Source organism: Lemur catta, chromosome 15 (genome assembly GCF_020740605.2).
Source record: "Lemur catta isolate mLemCat1 chromosome 15, mLemCat1.pri, whole genome shotgun sequence".
In the NCBI taxonomy this organism is placed as follows: domain Eukaryota; kingdom Metazoa; phylum Chordata; class Mammalia; order Primates; family Lemuridae; genus Lemur; species Lemur catta.
Window position 1 is genome coordinate 40,830,255 of NC_059142.1, and position 14,307 is coordinate 40,844,561.

Sequence of the window (14,307 nt, forward strand, 5' to 3'; positions counted from 1 at the left end):
TTTAAAATAGTCATGGGGTAAAAAGCAGATGAAACAGGAAAGTGACCTGCCCACTGTCACTGGGCAAGTTCATGGCCTATGCTGGGATGGAACACAGGACTCCTGACTTCAGCTAGTTCCTCTGTCCCCAAATACCCTGCCACAGCCTCTAACCCGGGTGCTGGCCTGAGCCTGCCTCCCCTCCCCCACCCCTCCCCCCAGCTCTGGTGTCCTCTTTTCCTCCCAAAAAGGGACACTCTGCCTTGAAATGGAGCATCCCCCACCCCACCCCCACCTGTGCGTTGGAACAGGTTGGGAAGGACACTCTGTCTGCTCCTGCCATCTCTGCCTGCCTGGCCTGTGGGGAGCTAGCCAGAAAGATGGAACCCCGGGGAGGAGGGGGTCATGTCCAGCGTGGGGGCTTCTGGAGACCTGGGCACAAGTCCCAGCTACTGCTTGAACTAGAAAATGCCTGCTGCTTTTTGAGCATTTTCAGTTGACAAAGCATTTTCCTATCCCTAATCCCTTTTGATCTTTATAATGAGGAAGAGACTCCCTGGGAATCCTCATTGCATTTTAACTTGCAGAGACAGAGATTGAGAGTGACCTGAGCCTGCAGCCAGGACAGGATATATAATTTGCAGGGTCCAGTGCAAATGAAAGCATGGGGTCCTTTGTTAAAAAATTATCAAGAGTTTCAAGACAGCATTAAACAAAGCACAGGCTTATTCCAAGCACGGGAACCTGGTCACATGCCCACGAAGCCAGCCCTGCCAAGATCCAGAGCCCTGGCGTGGGCACTTTACAGCTTATAAACCCTGCAGCTTTGGCCTGAGCCTCCCTGAGCCTCAGTTTCCATTCTTGTGATGTGTGGAGCACTGAGCACCAATCTCCCTTCCAGGTGAGCTTTCTGGAACAGCTTAAAGCTCCCATCCCCAAGGCCTCCCCAGGTACCCTCTCCCTAAACCAGCCCTCCCACCCTGGCTTCCTGGCCCTCTCCCCTCCTCCACGCTTCAGAAGTCCAGAAAGGACGGGTGACTGTGTGACTCTCTCCGGACTCATCCAGTCTCCTGTGTCAAGCTAGAGTTTCAGGGTATGACTCAGCCTACCCCTCATGCCTCCTTGGGACAGAGCTGGAGGCCAAGCCCGCAGGCACGCCCGTCAGGTGCCAGAGGATGAGAGCAGGCGGCTCAGGAACTGGGGCAACAATTGCTCACACCAATGTGACTCAAGAGGCAAAGGGAAAGAAGGGGTGGGGGCAGGGAGGCAGCTGTTTCTGTGCCCTCCCTCCAGCCTTGGCCTTGCAGTGTTGCCAGATTTAGCAAATAAAGAGACAAGATGCCCAGGTAAGTTTGATTTTAGATGCACAATGAAGAATGTTTAAGTGTAAGTATGTCTCAAATATTGCATGGGACATACTTATGCTGAAAAAATGCACTTTTAATCTGAAATTGAAATTTAACTGGGCATTCTACATTTTATCTGGCAACTCAAGATCCTGGGGGTGGGGAAGGCCCCGCCCTGGGGCAGCTGTGGCTCCTCTGTGGGTGCAGAATAGTAATTCTGAATGAAGAAAACCCTGAAGGGGCCAGTGGAAGAACGAGAGAGAGGGTGAAAGACGGGGAAGGAGGGACGGAGAGAAGCTGGCCAGGCCTTCGCCCGGATGTCGGCCTCGGAGAGTAGTGAGGGGCTGACCTGGAAGAAACTCCTAGTCCGAGGGACACATAGAACAGGAGGGAGGTTTGATTTCCCCCCCAGGGCCCTCTCCACACCAGGCTCCTGTGAGGGACCTCCTGTCACTTGTGGTGCCTCAATTCAGGGTAGGGCTGGCAGCTGGGGCCCAGTATAGCTGGGGCTGCAGCAGGAATAGAAACAGACCAGGAAGTGCATATTTATAACTTAAGCAAGGGGAAAGAAAGAAGAAGAAGAAAAAAGCAGAAGCCACAAAGGAAAAGATTGATCAATAGATTTCAGATGACATAACAACACAAAAGGCAACAGATTGGGAGGAAATGTCTACAACATATATTAAAAATGTAATACCCAGAATATATAAACAGATCCTACAGTTCAACAAAAAAGAGACAAACATTGCAGAAAAATGATCAGAGGATAGTGCAATGGTTAATTTTGTAAGTCTACTTGGATGGTGTTTTTGGATGAGATTCACGTTTATATCAGTGAACTTTGGGAAAGCAAATTGCCCTCCAAAATGTGGGTGGGCCTCACCCAATCAGTTAAAGGCCTGAATAAACAGACAAACAAACAAAAAAACACTGGCCTCCCCAATCAAGAGGAATTCCCACCAGCAGACTGCTGGTCCTCAGACTTCAACTGCACCATTGGCCTCCTGAGTCTCAAGACTGCCACTCCACACTGAGGAATTAGGAATTAGTTCTAATAAGAAAAACAGATGATAACAAAAGACAATAAATGTTGGTGAAGATAAGGAGAAATCAAACCCTTATCCATGGCTGGTGCAAATGTAAAATGGTGCAGCTGCTTTGGAAAATGGTCTGGTAGTTACTCGAAAGGTTAAACATAGAATTGCTATATGACCCAGCAACTCCACTCTGAGGTGGAAAAGAAAACATATGTCCACACAAAAACTTGTATAAGAATGTTCCCAGCAGCATTATTTATAATAGCCAAACTTTCAACAATGGACTATATTAAGCAGAAGAAAGAATTTCTGGACTTGAAGATAGGTCTTTTGAAATAACACAGGCAGATGAAAGAAAGAAAAAGAAAGAAGAAAGAAAGAAAAGAAAGAAAGAAGAATAAAAAAGAAGGAAGAAAGCCTATAGGATTTATGGGACACCAGTAAGTGAACAAATATTCATATTATGGGCATTCCAGAAGGAGAAGAAAAGAGAAGGGAAAAGATATTTGCAAATCTGGATCCATCCCTCTGGTATGGAGAAGAGGTTAGAGTTGGAATGGCCCTTCCAGGAACAATTGCTACTCAGAGAACGATATCAGAAAAAGTTCAAGAACAGAACTTACTCAAGTAAGAAATGAAAGGCACCCCACTGGTGTTCCAACCCCAAAGATATGTGGATAGGTTGGACATTGGCTTGAATCTAGTAAGTGCTACAGTAGTTGTGCAAAGCCCTACAATACCGAAATGCTATTAAGAGTTAATGGGAAATCCTGAACCTAAAAAAAAAGTGAAAACGTCCAAAATGTCCATTGGCCGATGAATGATTAACGTTATGCTTCATCCATACAATGGAATATTGTTTGGCAATAAAAAGGAATGACATACATGCTATGAGATAAACTTTGAAAAAATGCTAAGTGAAGTAAGCCAGTCACAGAAGATCACATATTATAAAATTCCATTTATATGACATGTCCAAAATAAGCAAATCTGTAGAGATAGAAAGTGGATATGTGATTGTCTAGAGCTGGAGAGGGCATGGAATAGGAAGTGACTAACTAAAGCTTTCTGGGGTGATGACAACGTTCTTAACTTGATTGTAGTGATGATTGCACAACTCTGTTAATATATTAAAAACCATTGAGTCGTACACTTTAAAAGGGTGAATTTTATGGTATATGAATCATATCTCAATAAAGAAGTTATTATAAAAAAAAGGAAAGAAACTGGAAAGATTATTTGTACTGACATGGAATGGTCTCCAAAACGCATCGTGAAGTGTAAGGAGCAAACTGTAAAACATTGCGTGCAGTAGGATCTCATTTTTGTATTTGAGGCAGGGCCTCATTCTGTTGCTGGGGGTAGAGTGCAATGGCCTGATCATAGCTCACCGCAACCTCAAACTCCTGGGCTGCCCTCTCCACACTGGAGCCAAAGCAGCCAGTAGAAGGTCAGGGACACGGTGCTCACGTTGGCCTCAGGCTGAAGGCCAGGGCATTCAGGGAAGGGGGTGAGGCAGGAGCCTGGGCAGAGGTAGTTGCAGGTTAGACCCTCACAGCTGGCCCAGGCAGCTGGGCACATGGCAGCAGCAGGCAGGAGGGAGAGCAGCAGGGTTTGCAGAGTCGGCCAGCGCTGGTTTTCCCAGGGACAGAGGAACTTGGGATGCAGATGCAAGGGTTGCAGACAGTGATTTAGTTCCTTGTGAGCTGAAAGGGAGAGGGGTCAAGGTACTAACTGCCAGGCTGGGCAGGGGTGAGGCCATGTGGAGAAAGCAGGATGAATCCTGGAAACCACAGGCCTGTCCAAAGGGAAGGGGACTGACTCAGGGAAGGGGACAAATAGGTACTGACCCCTTGATGTCAGATCTCCTTATTACTCTGGGAATTTGCCTCTCTTTGGTACTCCTGTTCACAAAAGGATACTCTGTCCTTGACAACAAAAAGCAGTGGGAAAGACTTCTGAATTAGAGGGTTTAAGGACACTGGAAGTATCCTTTTTTTTTTTTTGAGACAGGGTCTCACTCTGTTGCCCAGGCTAGTGGTATCAACATAGCTCACTGCAACCTCAAACTCCTGGGCTCCCGTGATCCTCCTGCCTCAGCCTCCTGAGCAGGTGGAACTACAGGTGGACAACACCACACCTGGCTAATTTTTCTATTTTTTTGTAGAGACGAGATCTCACTCGTGCTCAGGCTATGGAGGCATTCTTGAGGAGGCTCCCACAGTCCTCAGGGGAACTATATCCTCACCACTGAAGTGCCCCAGGTTCACTGCATCCATGTGACAAGCTCTTTTAGTAAATGTATTTCACACTTCCTTGCCATGGTAATCTGAGTAACTGCATGATTCGAACATTTCTGAATGCTCAGGTTCATATCTTGACTATTAGTTACTGTCCTTTAGGGATCCAGGACTGTTTGCCTCTACAGTCAATGTCCCTAGGATACCGGCCTTTAAAGTTCTTTAGTCTTCTTTTTGCTATTTTTTTTTATTCAATGCTTTTAATCCTGGCTAAACTCAAAGTGACTGCTTCTGGAAACTTCAATGCACACATACCTTAGTCTTTCTAGAATCTACTGTTGCTGAGAAATCAGATAACAACAGTTAGTAAAAGTATGTGAAATAAGAGAAAAAAGGCTCTGTGCAAGAAAAACTTTAAGCTCTCTCATAGAAGAAGTTTGTGATACTTAAGAAAAGAATAGGGTTTCCCAACCTCAGCACTATTAACAGTTTGAGCAGAATAATTCTTTGTCGTGGGAGGTTGTTCTGTGCATTGTAGGATGTTTAGCGGGATGGTGGCCTCTACCCACCAGATGCCAGTATCCCTTCCCCCCATGTGTGACAACTCAGAATGTCTCCAGACATTGCCAAATGTCACTGGTGGGCAAAATTGTCCCTGTTTGAGAATCACTGCTTTGAAGTGTAGACTTTGTGATCCCTGTTTTAGTTAGTTTGGGGATTTTTTTCCTGCTCGTATTTTTCTCTGGTTTTGTGTAGTTGTGATTAAGTTCATTTATTGATTTGCCTAGCATTTCATGAAAATCGTGTGTGTGCGTGTGTTTCAATAGAAGCATAAGCTATACTCCCTAGCCTCTGGATACACAGGAAGGAAAATAAGCACAAATGTGTCACCAGGGCACAGATTCGTCCTAGACCCTCTGCAGGTGCTTTATCCACTCTCTGGACACTCTCTAGTGCCAGGCTAAGAGCCCCTGCCACACGACTCCATGCTCAGTCACTCCTTCCCTGCTCCTGCCTGGCCCTCAGCTCAAGCTCCTGGTGCATCCTGCAGGGCTCTCCACCAGCCCTGGGTAAGCAACACTGCCCTTCCTCCACCGTCCAGCACCAGGCTTTCTCGCTTGGCCCATCTCCCATCACCCATCTCTGCCTGGCCCAGGCCCTTTGGCACTGAGCAGTCTGGCTCTTGTCACTGGCTCATCTGGTCTGTGTGGTACATTTTCTCTCCTCACCCACCGTAACAATTCCTCGAAGGCAAGGCCGACTGAGACAAGGAAGCCACTTCCGCTGTCAGCTCCCACCCAGACCAGCCTGTGCCAGGCACCCAGCAGCTCCTCAAGCCCACTGGCATTGAATGTGGCATTCAATCTTTGCCAAGGCTTCCCTTCCCATCTGGTTTCCTAGGGCTCTTTCCAACAACCCCTCCCCACCTGCCAGTTTAAATCTGCCCAGACTCTCGGCTCAAGGAGGTGCTCCCAAGGTGGAATTAAATGTCTTCCCCACCTGCAGCCAATCTACCGCCTCGCCCCACACACATCTACAGCACCTGGCACACGACTTTGTACCTTACATTAGATTTAGTGTGAGCCTGTTCCTCCCTCTCCCATGAACACCTTGGGGAAAGGGCTTGGGGGCGGTTATTTTTAATTTTTTTTTAAGAGACCGAATTCACTTTGTCCCAGGCTGGATTGCACTGCAGCTTCGAACTCCTAGCTCAAGCGATCCTCCTGCCTCAGCCTCCTGAGTAGCTGGGACTACAGGCGCGCGCCATCATGTCTGGCTAATTTTTAAAGCTTTTTTTAGATACGGTGTTTCGTTATGTTGCTCAGGCTGGTCTTGAACTCCTGGCCTCAAGCGATCCTCCCTCATCGGCCTCCCAAAGTGCTGGGAGTACAGGCGTGAGCCACCGCGCCGGGCCTAGGAGCTGTTTATCTTTGTCCTCACAGCCACCCCTCAACTTCCTCTGGGGCTGTCTAGCCTTTCATCAGAGGATGCTGAATAGAATAGAAAGGGATGCACAAATATCCCAAATCCAGAAGCAGACATCCTGGAAACGCCCGTGACCGAACTTCCTAGAAGGAGCAGTCCCCTGGGCTGTCAGTGTCCCCAGACACGCGCTGTCATGTCTAGCAAACTCTCCCAGGCTCCCGCAGGATGGGGGGAAAAAAAACGTCAAGGCGAGCACCTGCTGCCGGGCTGAGGCGGGCCATGGTGTCACATGATTCTCCAGTCACATGATCCGTAGAAATCGGGTGTAGGGAGAGAGAGGAAGCGGGGGTGGAGAGTGAATTGAGTAGGAAAAGAAACACAGCGTTCCTGGATGGCCCCGCCTCCATGTCGACGAGTAACCAATGGAAGCGCAGCAGCCTGGACCCCTGGCCAATGGCAACTGAGGTGGGCGGGCCATCGCGCCGAGGGGCCGTAGTCCGCGAGCTGGCCGCCGGCTGCTGCCCCGGGAGCGCGGACCCGACGCAGGTAGGAAGGCGGCCGCGCAGACCTCCCGCCTGCTCCTGCCCAGGGGCCCGGCCAGGGCCGTGTGGGCTTGAGGTTCCTCTGGAGTCTCAGCCTGGAGACAAGGGAAGACCCGCTTACAGAAACTCATTTGGGGGGTTTCTGATGCACTGGAGGGAGGTTGGGAGCGAATAAGCAGTAACTGCAGTGACCCCCATTAGAAGGGGGCTCTCTCCCTCCCCAACATCCCGGGAGACTGCAGCCTGCTCCCCCAAAGCAGGGACCACCCATTCTTGAGCCAGCTTCTCCCCCTGTCGGCAGGTGCCGGCTCTTTCCTTGTGGCGTTGTGGTAGGTGGTCCCCGCGGCTCTTGGAGCCGGAAAGGCGCCCCTGGTCGGGGAGCTCGGAGGGGCTGGGAGCGGGACTTGAGACCTTGGCTTCCCAAAGGTGGTGGGGACTTGGGAGTGGTGACTGAATCTCTGCGCTGCGTCTGGGTCTTCCTTACTTCCTTCGTAGGGGGTGGGACGAGCTGACTTCCGCCTCTCCTCGCCACTTTTTCCTGCTCTTTCGCAGCCGAGTAGGCTCCCCTTTGGGGAATTTCCTCTCCCCTTGGCACTCGGAATTGGGGGGCTGCCACCTAGTGGAAGATGACGGAGCAGGGTCTTGAAGAGGCTCGGGTTCCGCTGGGTTGTTTTGCCAGTATTGGGTAGGGGTGAGAGGCTGCAGTTCACAACCCTGTGGAGAGGAATCGGCCCCCTCTGCCCCGTGTCCTGTGTGCGCGTGCGTGTATTCAGTGGACGCAGACTCTACTCCTAGCCTCAGGAAAAACAGGGAACTCACCGGAGTGCCAGTGCTCCTGTGCAGACAGGCACCGCTCCCCAACAAGCCAGGGCACCGCGATGGCCTGCTGAGGGTTGAGGCTGTACGCCCAGGAAGCAGGTGGAGCCAGCTGTAGCTGCTTTGCACGAGAGCTGTGGGGTGGGGAGGGGGTGAGAAGGGCAGTGGCCCAGGACCGGTCTTCTTCATCCTTATCTGGCCAGGTGGTGGCCTCTTGGAGATGTTCTTTGAGTTAGGGGAGGGAGCACTTGAAGAAAGCCATCGAAGGAGAGAGGATCTGGGTGAGTAGGTGGGTGGGTTTCCTGTGTCTCCTCCCCAGCAGGGGCCACACAGACTCATGAGGAACTGAGGCACACAGGCAAGGAGCAGCCTCTGAGGCCCTTGCCATTGGTCGCTGGCAATTGTAGGACTAGGACCCAAGTGCAATTTCCAGGCAGTCCGTGCACCCCCATTTCTGTCCTGACTGTTGCATCTACCCCCCTGGGGTTTGGGGCCCATTCCTAGGCACTGCCCAGGGTGCCACTTGCAAGATGAGCCTAGGTCCAATATGCTCTGGAGACATCAAAGCCGGTTTCTGTGCCTTTTTTTGTTGTTGTTATTGTTAGAGACAGGGTCTTGCTCTGTTGCCCAGGCTGGAGTGTAGTGGCATCATCACAGCTCACTGCAACCTCTAACTCTTGAGCTTAAGAGATCCTCTTGTCTCAGCCTCCCAAGTAGCTAGGGCACAGGCAGATTCTACCATGCTGGGCTGATTTTTTTTTTTTAATTAGAAATGGGATCTTGTATGTTGCCCAAGTCTGGTCTTGAACTGCTGGCCTCATTCGATCCTCCTGCCTTGGCCTCCTAAAGTTCTGGGATTGTAAGCGTGAGCCACTGTGTCCAGCCAGTCACCAGGACTTGATGATGACATGACTTCTGTGTCTGTGGGAATTGGTTTCTAAGATCCTCCTCAGACACCAAAATCTGTGGATGCTCAAGTCCCTGATGTGAAATGGTGTAGCATTTGCATATAACTATGCACGTCTTCCCACGTACTTTAAATCTCTAGATTACCTAGAATGCCCAATACAGTGTACATGCCATGTAAATAGTTATACTGTATTGCTTAGGGAATAAGTGACAAGAAAAGTTTGTACTTGTTCCGTACAGATGCACCCATATAGGCCTATGAGATATACATAGTACACTTCAGCAACATTAACATTTTCTGGAATGTCTTAGAAGTAGTTTTGATCTGTGGTTGGTTGAATCTTCGGTTTCAGAACCCAGGGATACGGAGGGGAGGGCTGACTGTACTTAGTATCTCTGAGCTTCAGTTTCCTCCTTGAAAAGTAAGGTAAGCGACTGAGGTGGCGCATGCCTGTAGTCCCAGCTGAGGAGGCTGAGGCGGGAGGATCGCTTGAGCCCAGGAGTTCAAGTCCAGCCTGGGCAACATAGACAGACCCCATCTCTAAAAGTAAAGGTAATAATTACTACATTGAATCATTGTTGCAAAGAAATAAAATAATGGAGAGTGTTGTTACTGGCTCCCAAGAGGTTCATCAGGCATTACTGTTTCTGCTCCTCCAAGTAGGTAACACCTCTGGGGCTGCCCTTTGAGCTACTGCTGAGCTTGGGGGAAGAAGTATGTAGGAAGTGAGAGGTTGGGTTCCTCCTCCTGACTCAAGACGGGCAGCCCAGGAGGCACATGTGGTTCCTCTCCACATGTGGCTGATTTTCACTTCTAGGGTAGAGGGAGAGGTGGGGGTGGGTGGTGGTGATGGTATGTTTGGGGAGTCTGAAAGGGCCCTGATGGTGTTGGGGGACCCTCAGAATACAAGTGTCTCAAAGGCTGACCCAGCCTCTGTGTCCTCTTCTGTAGGCAAAGAGGGGACAGTCGTGGGCAGGTGGTGATTGGCCTGTGGGGAAGGCAGCCCAGATTCCACCATACTTCCTTTTTCACAACTTTCTCAACTGTGTGGTTTCCCATGTCATCATGGGGCTTCTCCCCCTGCCAAGGCCTTAGTGGGGTGCAGGTATGAGCACAGTGTCAGGTGAGGGGGCATCTGGAGGGGCCGGCTACTCCCTCCCTGTACCCCAGCTCTATCCTCTCCCATGGCTACTGATGCCTTTCCCCCACCCCTGGAGGTGGCCCACATCCCCACAGATCATACCCACAAAAATCACGTCTCCCTGACTGTCACAGGCCTGCATCTACACACTCGCTCAGAGAGACTTGGGTGTCAGGCCATGTGTTGGGAACTCAGACCCACACATATATGCATGTCAGTATTCATGCTCATGGTGTGCATGTGCTCGTGCATGTGTGACACACACAGAGGACACGGTAGGAAGCTTTCTACCTCCACAGCGTTCTGCCTGCCTGGACAGAGAGTTGCTGGAGAGGCTCAGGTAGTCCTGGGCCTGGACCTTGGCCCAGGGCTAGGTGAGTGAGTGGCCTCAGAACTGAGGGCGGCATGGGCTTAAGCTAGTTGCCAGATGCTCCTTGGTTTTTGCAGGTGGACCATGTGGACCCTAGTGAGCTGGGTGGCTCTAGTGGCAGGGCTGGTGGCTGGAACACAGTGCCCAGATGGTCAGCTCTGCCCTGTGGCCTGCTGCCTGGACCCAGGAGGAGCCAGCTACAGCTGCTGCAATCCCGCTCTGGTGAGTGCCCTTCAACCCAGGCAAGAGCTGGCAGCCTGGGTTTCCCCAAAGGGTCATCTTGGACTGGCCCGAGGAGGCGGCCGGGCACAGGTCTTTTCTCCCCTCTCTTCCCAGGACGCACAGCTCACAGCACTGAGCAGGCGTCTGGGCAGACCCTGCCAGACTGATGCCCATTGCTCTGCTGGCTACTCCTGCCTTCGCACTGTCTTGGGGACTTCCAGTTGCTGCCCGTTCTCAAAGGTGAGTGTGCCATTAGCTCGATGGAGGGGCTCATGTCTGCATTTATACTTTTCTTGCACTCCCCTACCCCCAGGTAAAAGGGCCTCACTGATGCAGGCTTCTCTGTGTCCCACAGGCCGTGTCATGCGCGGATGGCCACCACTGCTGCCCACGGGGCTTCCACTGCAGTACTGATGGGCGATCCTGCTTCCAAAGAGCGGGTGTGGCAGGGTCACAGGTGGAGGGTAGGTGGATGGGCAGCATGTGGAGCCTGGTGGCCCCGGTTCTAGCCCTGGTGCCCTCATTCACGTGGCATCTCTACTAAGCAATTCCCTGTTCTCGACAGACGGGCAGCTCTAGGGATAGTAGGGGACAGAAGAGAATGCAGGACTCCAGGCCAGGTCCAGGGATTGTGGGGTAGGGGGAGGTCAACCCACTGTCTGGTCTTGCTGAGGCAGGGACCGGATTGTGAGGAGGGTGGCTTTAGGGGTGCCTGGGAGATCACCAAGCTCTAGTACCACCCCACCCCCTGCAGCTGGGCCTGCAGGCCCTGTTGCACCAGCTCCTTGAGCGATGGGGCAATGACCTTCACCGGCTGGGTTGGTGAAATCCCGATCCTGCATCATCTTGTCCACAGATAACACCCCCCTGGGTGCTGTCCAGTGCCCCGGGAACCAGTTCGAATGCCCCAACTCCTCCACGTGCTGCGTTATGCTTGATGGCTCCTGGGGATGTTGCCCCATACCCCAGGTACAGCTCCGGGGAGATGGGGGTATGTGGAAGGTGGCAGGCGCAGAGCTAGGGGCTGGGGGTGGGCAGAGACTGAGGCAGGATCATCTCTTCCTAGGCTTCTTGCTGCGAAGACAGGGTGCACTGCTGTCCCCACGGTACCTCCTGTGACCTGGTTAATGCCCGCTGCATCACACCCAAGGGCACCCACCCCCTGGCAAAGAAGATCCCTGCACAGAGGACTAATCGGGCAGGTGAGGGAGAGCAGGGGCTGGGAGCTGGGGCGAGGCCTCATCTGACTCCAGCTGGGAGAAGTTCCCCTCACCCTGGCTGCCCCTCATGCCTCACGCCTCTTCCAGTGGCTTTGTCTACCTCGGTCGTGTCTACCTCGGTCTTGTGCCCCGATGGCCGGTCCCAGTGCCCTGATGGTTCTACCTGCTGTGAGCTGCCCAGTGGGAAGTATGGCTGCTGCCCAATGCCCAATGTGAGTGAGGGGCTGGAGCCAGCTTGGCTGTGTGTCCCAGCCACCTGGCCTGGCACATGCCTTCCCTGGGTTCCAGGGGGTGGGGCTGGCTGGCTGGTTGCTGGGAGCCTGGCTGACTCAGGACTCATGCCACCCCCTAGTGGGGGATTGGGGCAGTGCCAGCCGTCAGCCTGTCTGCTCCCTGCACACAACTGAGACTGGAAGTCACAAAGACCCGCCCTTGTTCCCACACAGGCCATCTGCTGCTCTGACCACCTGCACTGCTGTCCCCAGGACACTGTGTGTGACCTGGTCCGGAGTAAGTGCATCTCCAAGGAGAACACTACGGACCTCCTCACCAAGCTGCCCGCACACACAGGTACCAGGGGCAGGCCACAGACCTCATCCCACCTGCACCGCGAGGAGGGGGTCCCCGCCACGCTGTTCTGGGCACAGGTTTGGGGGTGGGGCTCCCTTTCCTCCCCACTGGGTCTTGCCTTAGAATAACTGTAGGGTGGCGTAAGTGGTAACCTCCATCCTCACCACCTGTTTCCAGCTGTGGAGCTGGCCAAGAGTGGGTAGCCCTGAGGGTCCCCGGTGTCACTCCTAACCTGTCCTCTTTGCCTCCCTCACAGTGCAGGAAGTGAAGTGTGACATGGAGGTGAGCTGCCCAGATGGCTACACCTGCTGCCGCCTACAGACGGGGGCCTGGGGCTGCTGCCCTTTTACCCAGGTACCCAGGAATGGGGGTGGGTAGGCGAGTAGAGGTGGCAGCCAGCTAGGGCCCTGTGCCCACTGACCCTTCTCCATCCACCCTAGGCTGTGTGCTGTGAGGACCACATACACTGCTGCCCAGAGGGGTTTAGGTGTGACACAGAGAAGGGTACCTGTGAACTGGGGTCCTACCAGGTGCCCTGGATGGAGAAGGCCCCCGCCCACCACAGCCTGCCAGACCCACAAGCCGTGAAGAGTGACGTCCACTGTGATAACTTCACCAGCTGTCCCTCTGCCAGTACCTGCTGCAAACTCCTGTCTGGGGAGTGGGGCTGTTGTCCTGTCCCAAAGGTGCATGGGTAGGGGGACAGCACTGGGGGCGGGGGGAGGGGGCAGTAGCATGACCTGGGCAGGTGGGTGGCCAGACTCCTACTGCTTTGCTCCTCTGTGCTCTGGCTAGGTGACAGGTGACACCCAGCTCTGTCAGCTGTGATCAGGAGAGGTGGGCTGGGGTAGCTTGGGGCTCTGCACTGCGCCCCACATAGTAGCTCCCTAGATCACCCTTTCCTGCCCACCTCCCAGGCTGTCTGCTGTGTGGACCGGCAGCACTGCTGCCCCCAGGGCTACACGTGCACGGCCAAGGGGCAGTGTCAGAGGGGGAACAAGATAGTGGCTGGACTGGAGAAGACACCTGCCCGCCCCAGAGACACTGGCTGTGACCAGCACACCAGCTGCCCGGTGGGGCAGACCTGCTGCCCAAGCCTGACTGGGGGCTGGGCCTGCTGCCAGTTGCCCCACGTGAGTGCCTGCCTGCCTGCCCGCCCCTGGATAAGGGAGCTAAGTCTAGCGGGACAGGAGCATCATGCCATCCCCGCCCCTCCCCCCAGGCTGTGTGCTGTGAGGATCGCCAGCATTGCTGCCCAGCTGGGTACACCTGCAACGTGAAGGCCCGGTCCTGTGAGAAGGAAGTAGCCTCCGCCCAGCCTGCCGCCCACCTGGCCCAGGGGCCTCATGTGGGTGTGAGGGACGTGGAGTGCGGGTCAGGGCACTTCTGCCATGATAACCAGACCTGCTGCCGAGACAGCCGAGGGGGCTGGGCCTGCTGTCCCTACCGCCAGGTCAGTGTCATTCCCCACCCTCGGGCTGGTCATGGCCGTGGGCCAGGTCCTGCCTTGTCCAACCCTCTCACCCCCCTCTGACCATCCAGGGCAACTGTTGTGCAGATCAGCGTCACTGCTGTCCTGCTGGCTTCCGCTGTGGGGCCAGGGGCACCAAGTGTTTTCGCAGGGGGATCCTGCGCTGGGACACCCCTTTGAGGAACCCAGCCCCGAGACAGCTGCTGTGAGGGACAGGACTGAAGACACTCTGCAGCCCTCGGGACCCTGCTCAGCGGGTGCCCACTGCTCAGGCCTCCCCAGCACCTCTCCCCACGGAAATTCTCCCCACCCCCACCATGCTGAGTCCTTCCAGCACCATGGATGGTGGGGCCTCACTCTAAGGCCTTCCCTATCAGAAGGGGGGCTGTGGCGAAAGCCACGTTACAAGCTGCCGTGCCCTCCCCCAATTTCTGTGGACCCTGTGGCCAGGTGCTGTTCCCTATCCATGGGGGTGTGTGTATGTGTGTGTGTTCCAATAAAGTTTGTACACTTTCTT

The 14,307-nt window shown here is 53.6% G+C and overlaps 1 protein-coding gene across 1 annotated transcript; it reads left to right on the plus strand.

Moving 5' to 3' along the window:
• The first annotated feature begins 6,984 nt into the window (after nucleotides 1-6,984).
• Nucleotides 6,985-14,305, plus strand: GRN (granulin precursor). Its single transcript, XM_045526739.1, has 13 exons — nucleotides 6,985-7,074; nucleotides 10,385-10,529; nucleotides 10,644-10,769; nucleotides 10,885-10,993; nucleotides 11,386-11,498; nucleotides 11,596-11,731; nucleotides 11,837-11,961; nucleotides 12,196-12,319; nucleotides 12,576-12,673; nucleotides 12,760-13,005; nucleotides 13,237-13,452; nucleotides 13,542-13,772; nucleotides 13,862-14,305. Exons 2-13 carry the CDS (start codon nucleotides 10,392-10,394, stop codon nucleotides 13,997-13,999), a joined length of 1,800 nt encoding a protein of 599 aa, XP_045382695.1. The 5' UTR covers nucleotides 6,985-7,074; nucleotides 10,385-10,391; the 3' UTR covers nucleotides 14,000-14,305.
• Nucleotides 14,306-14,307: the final 2 nt, after the last annotated feature.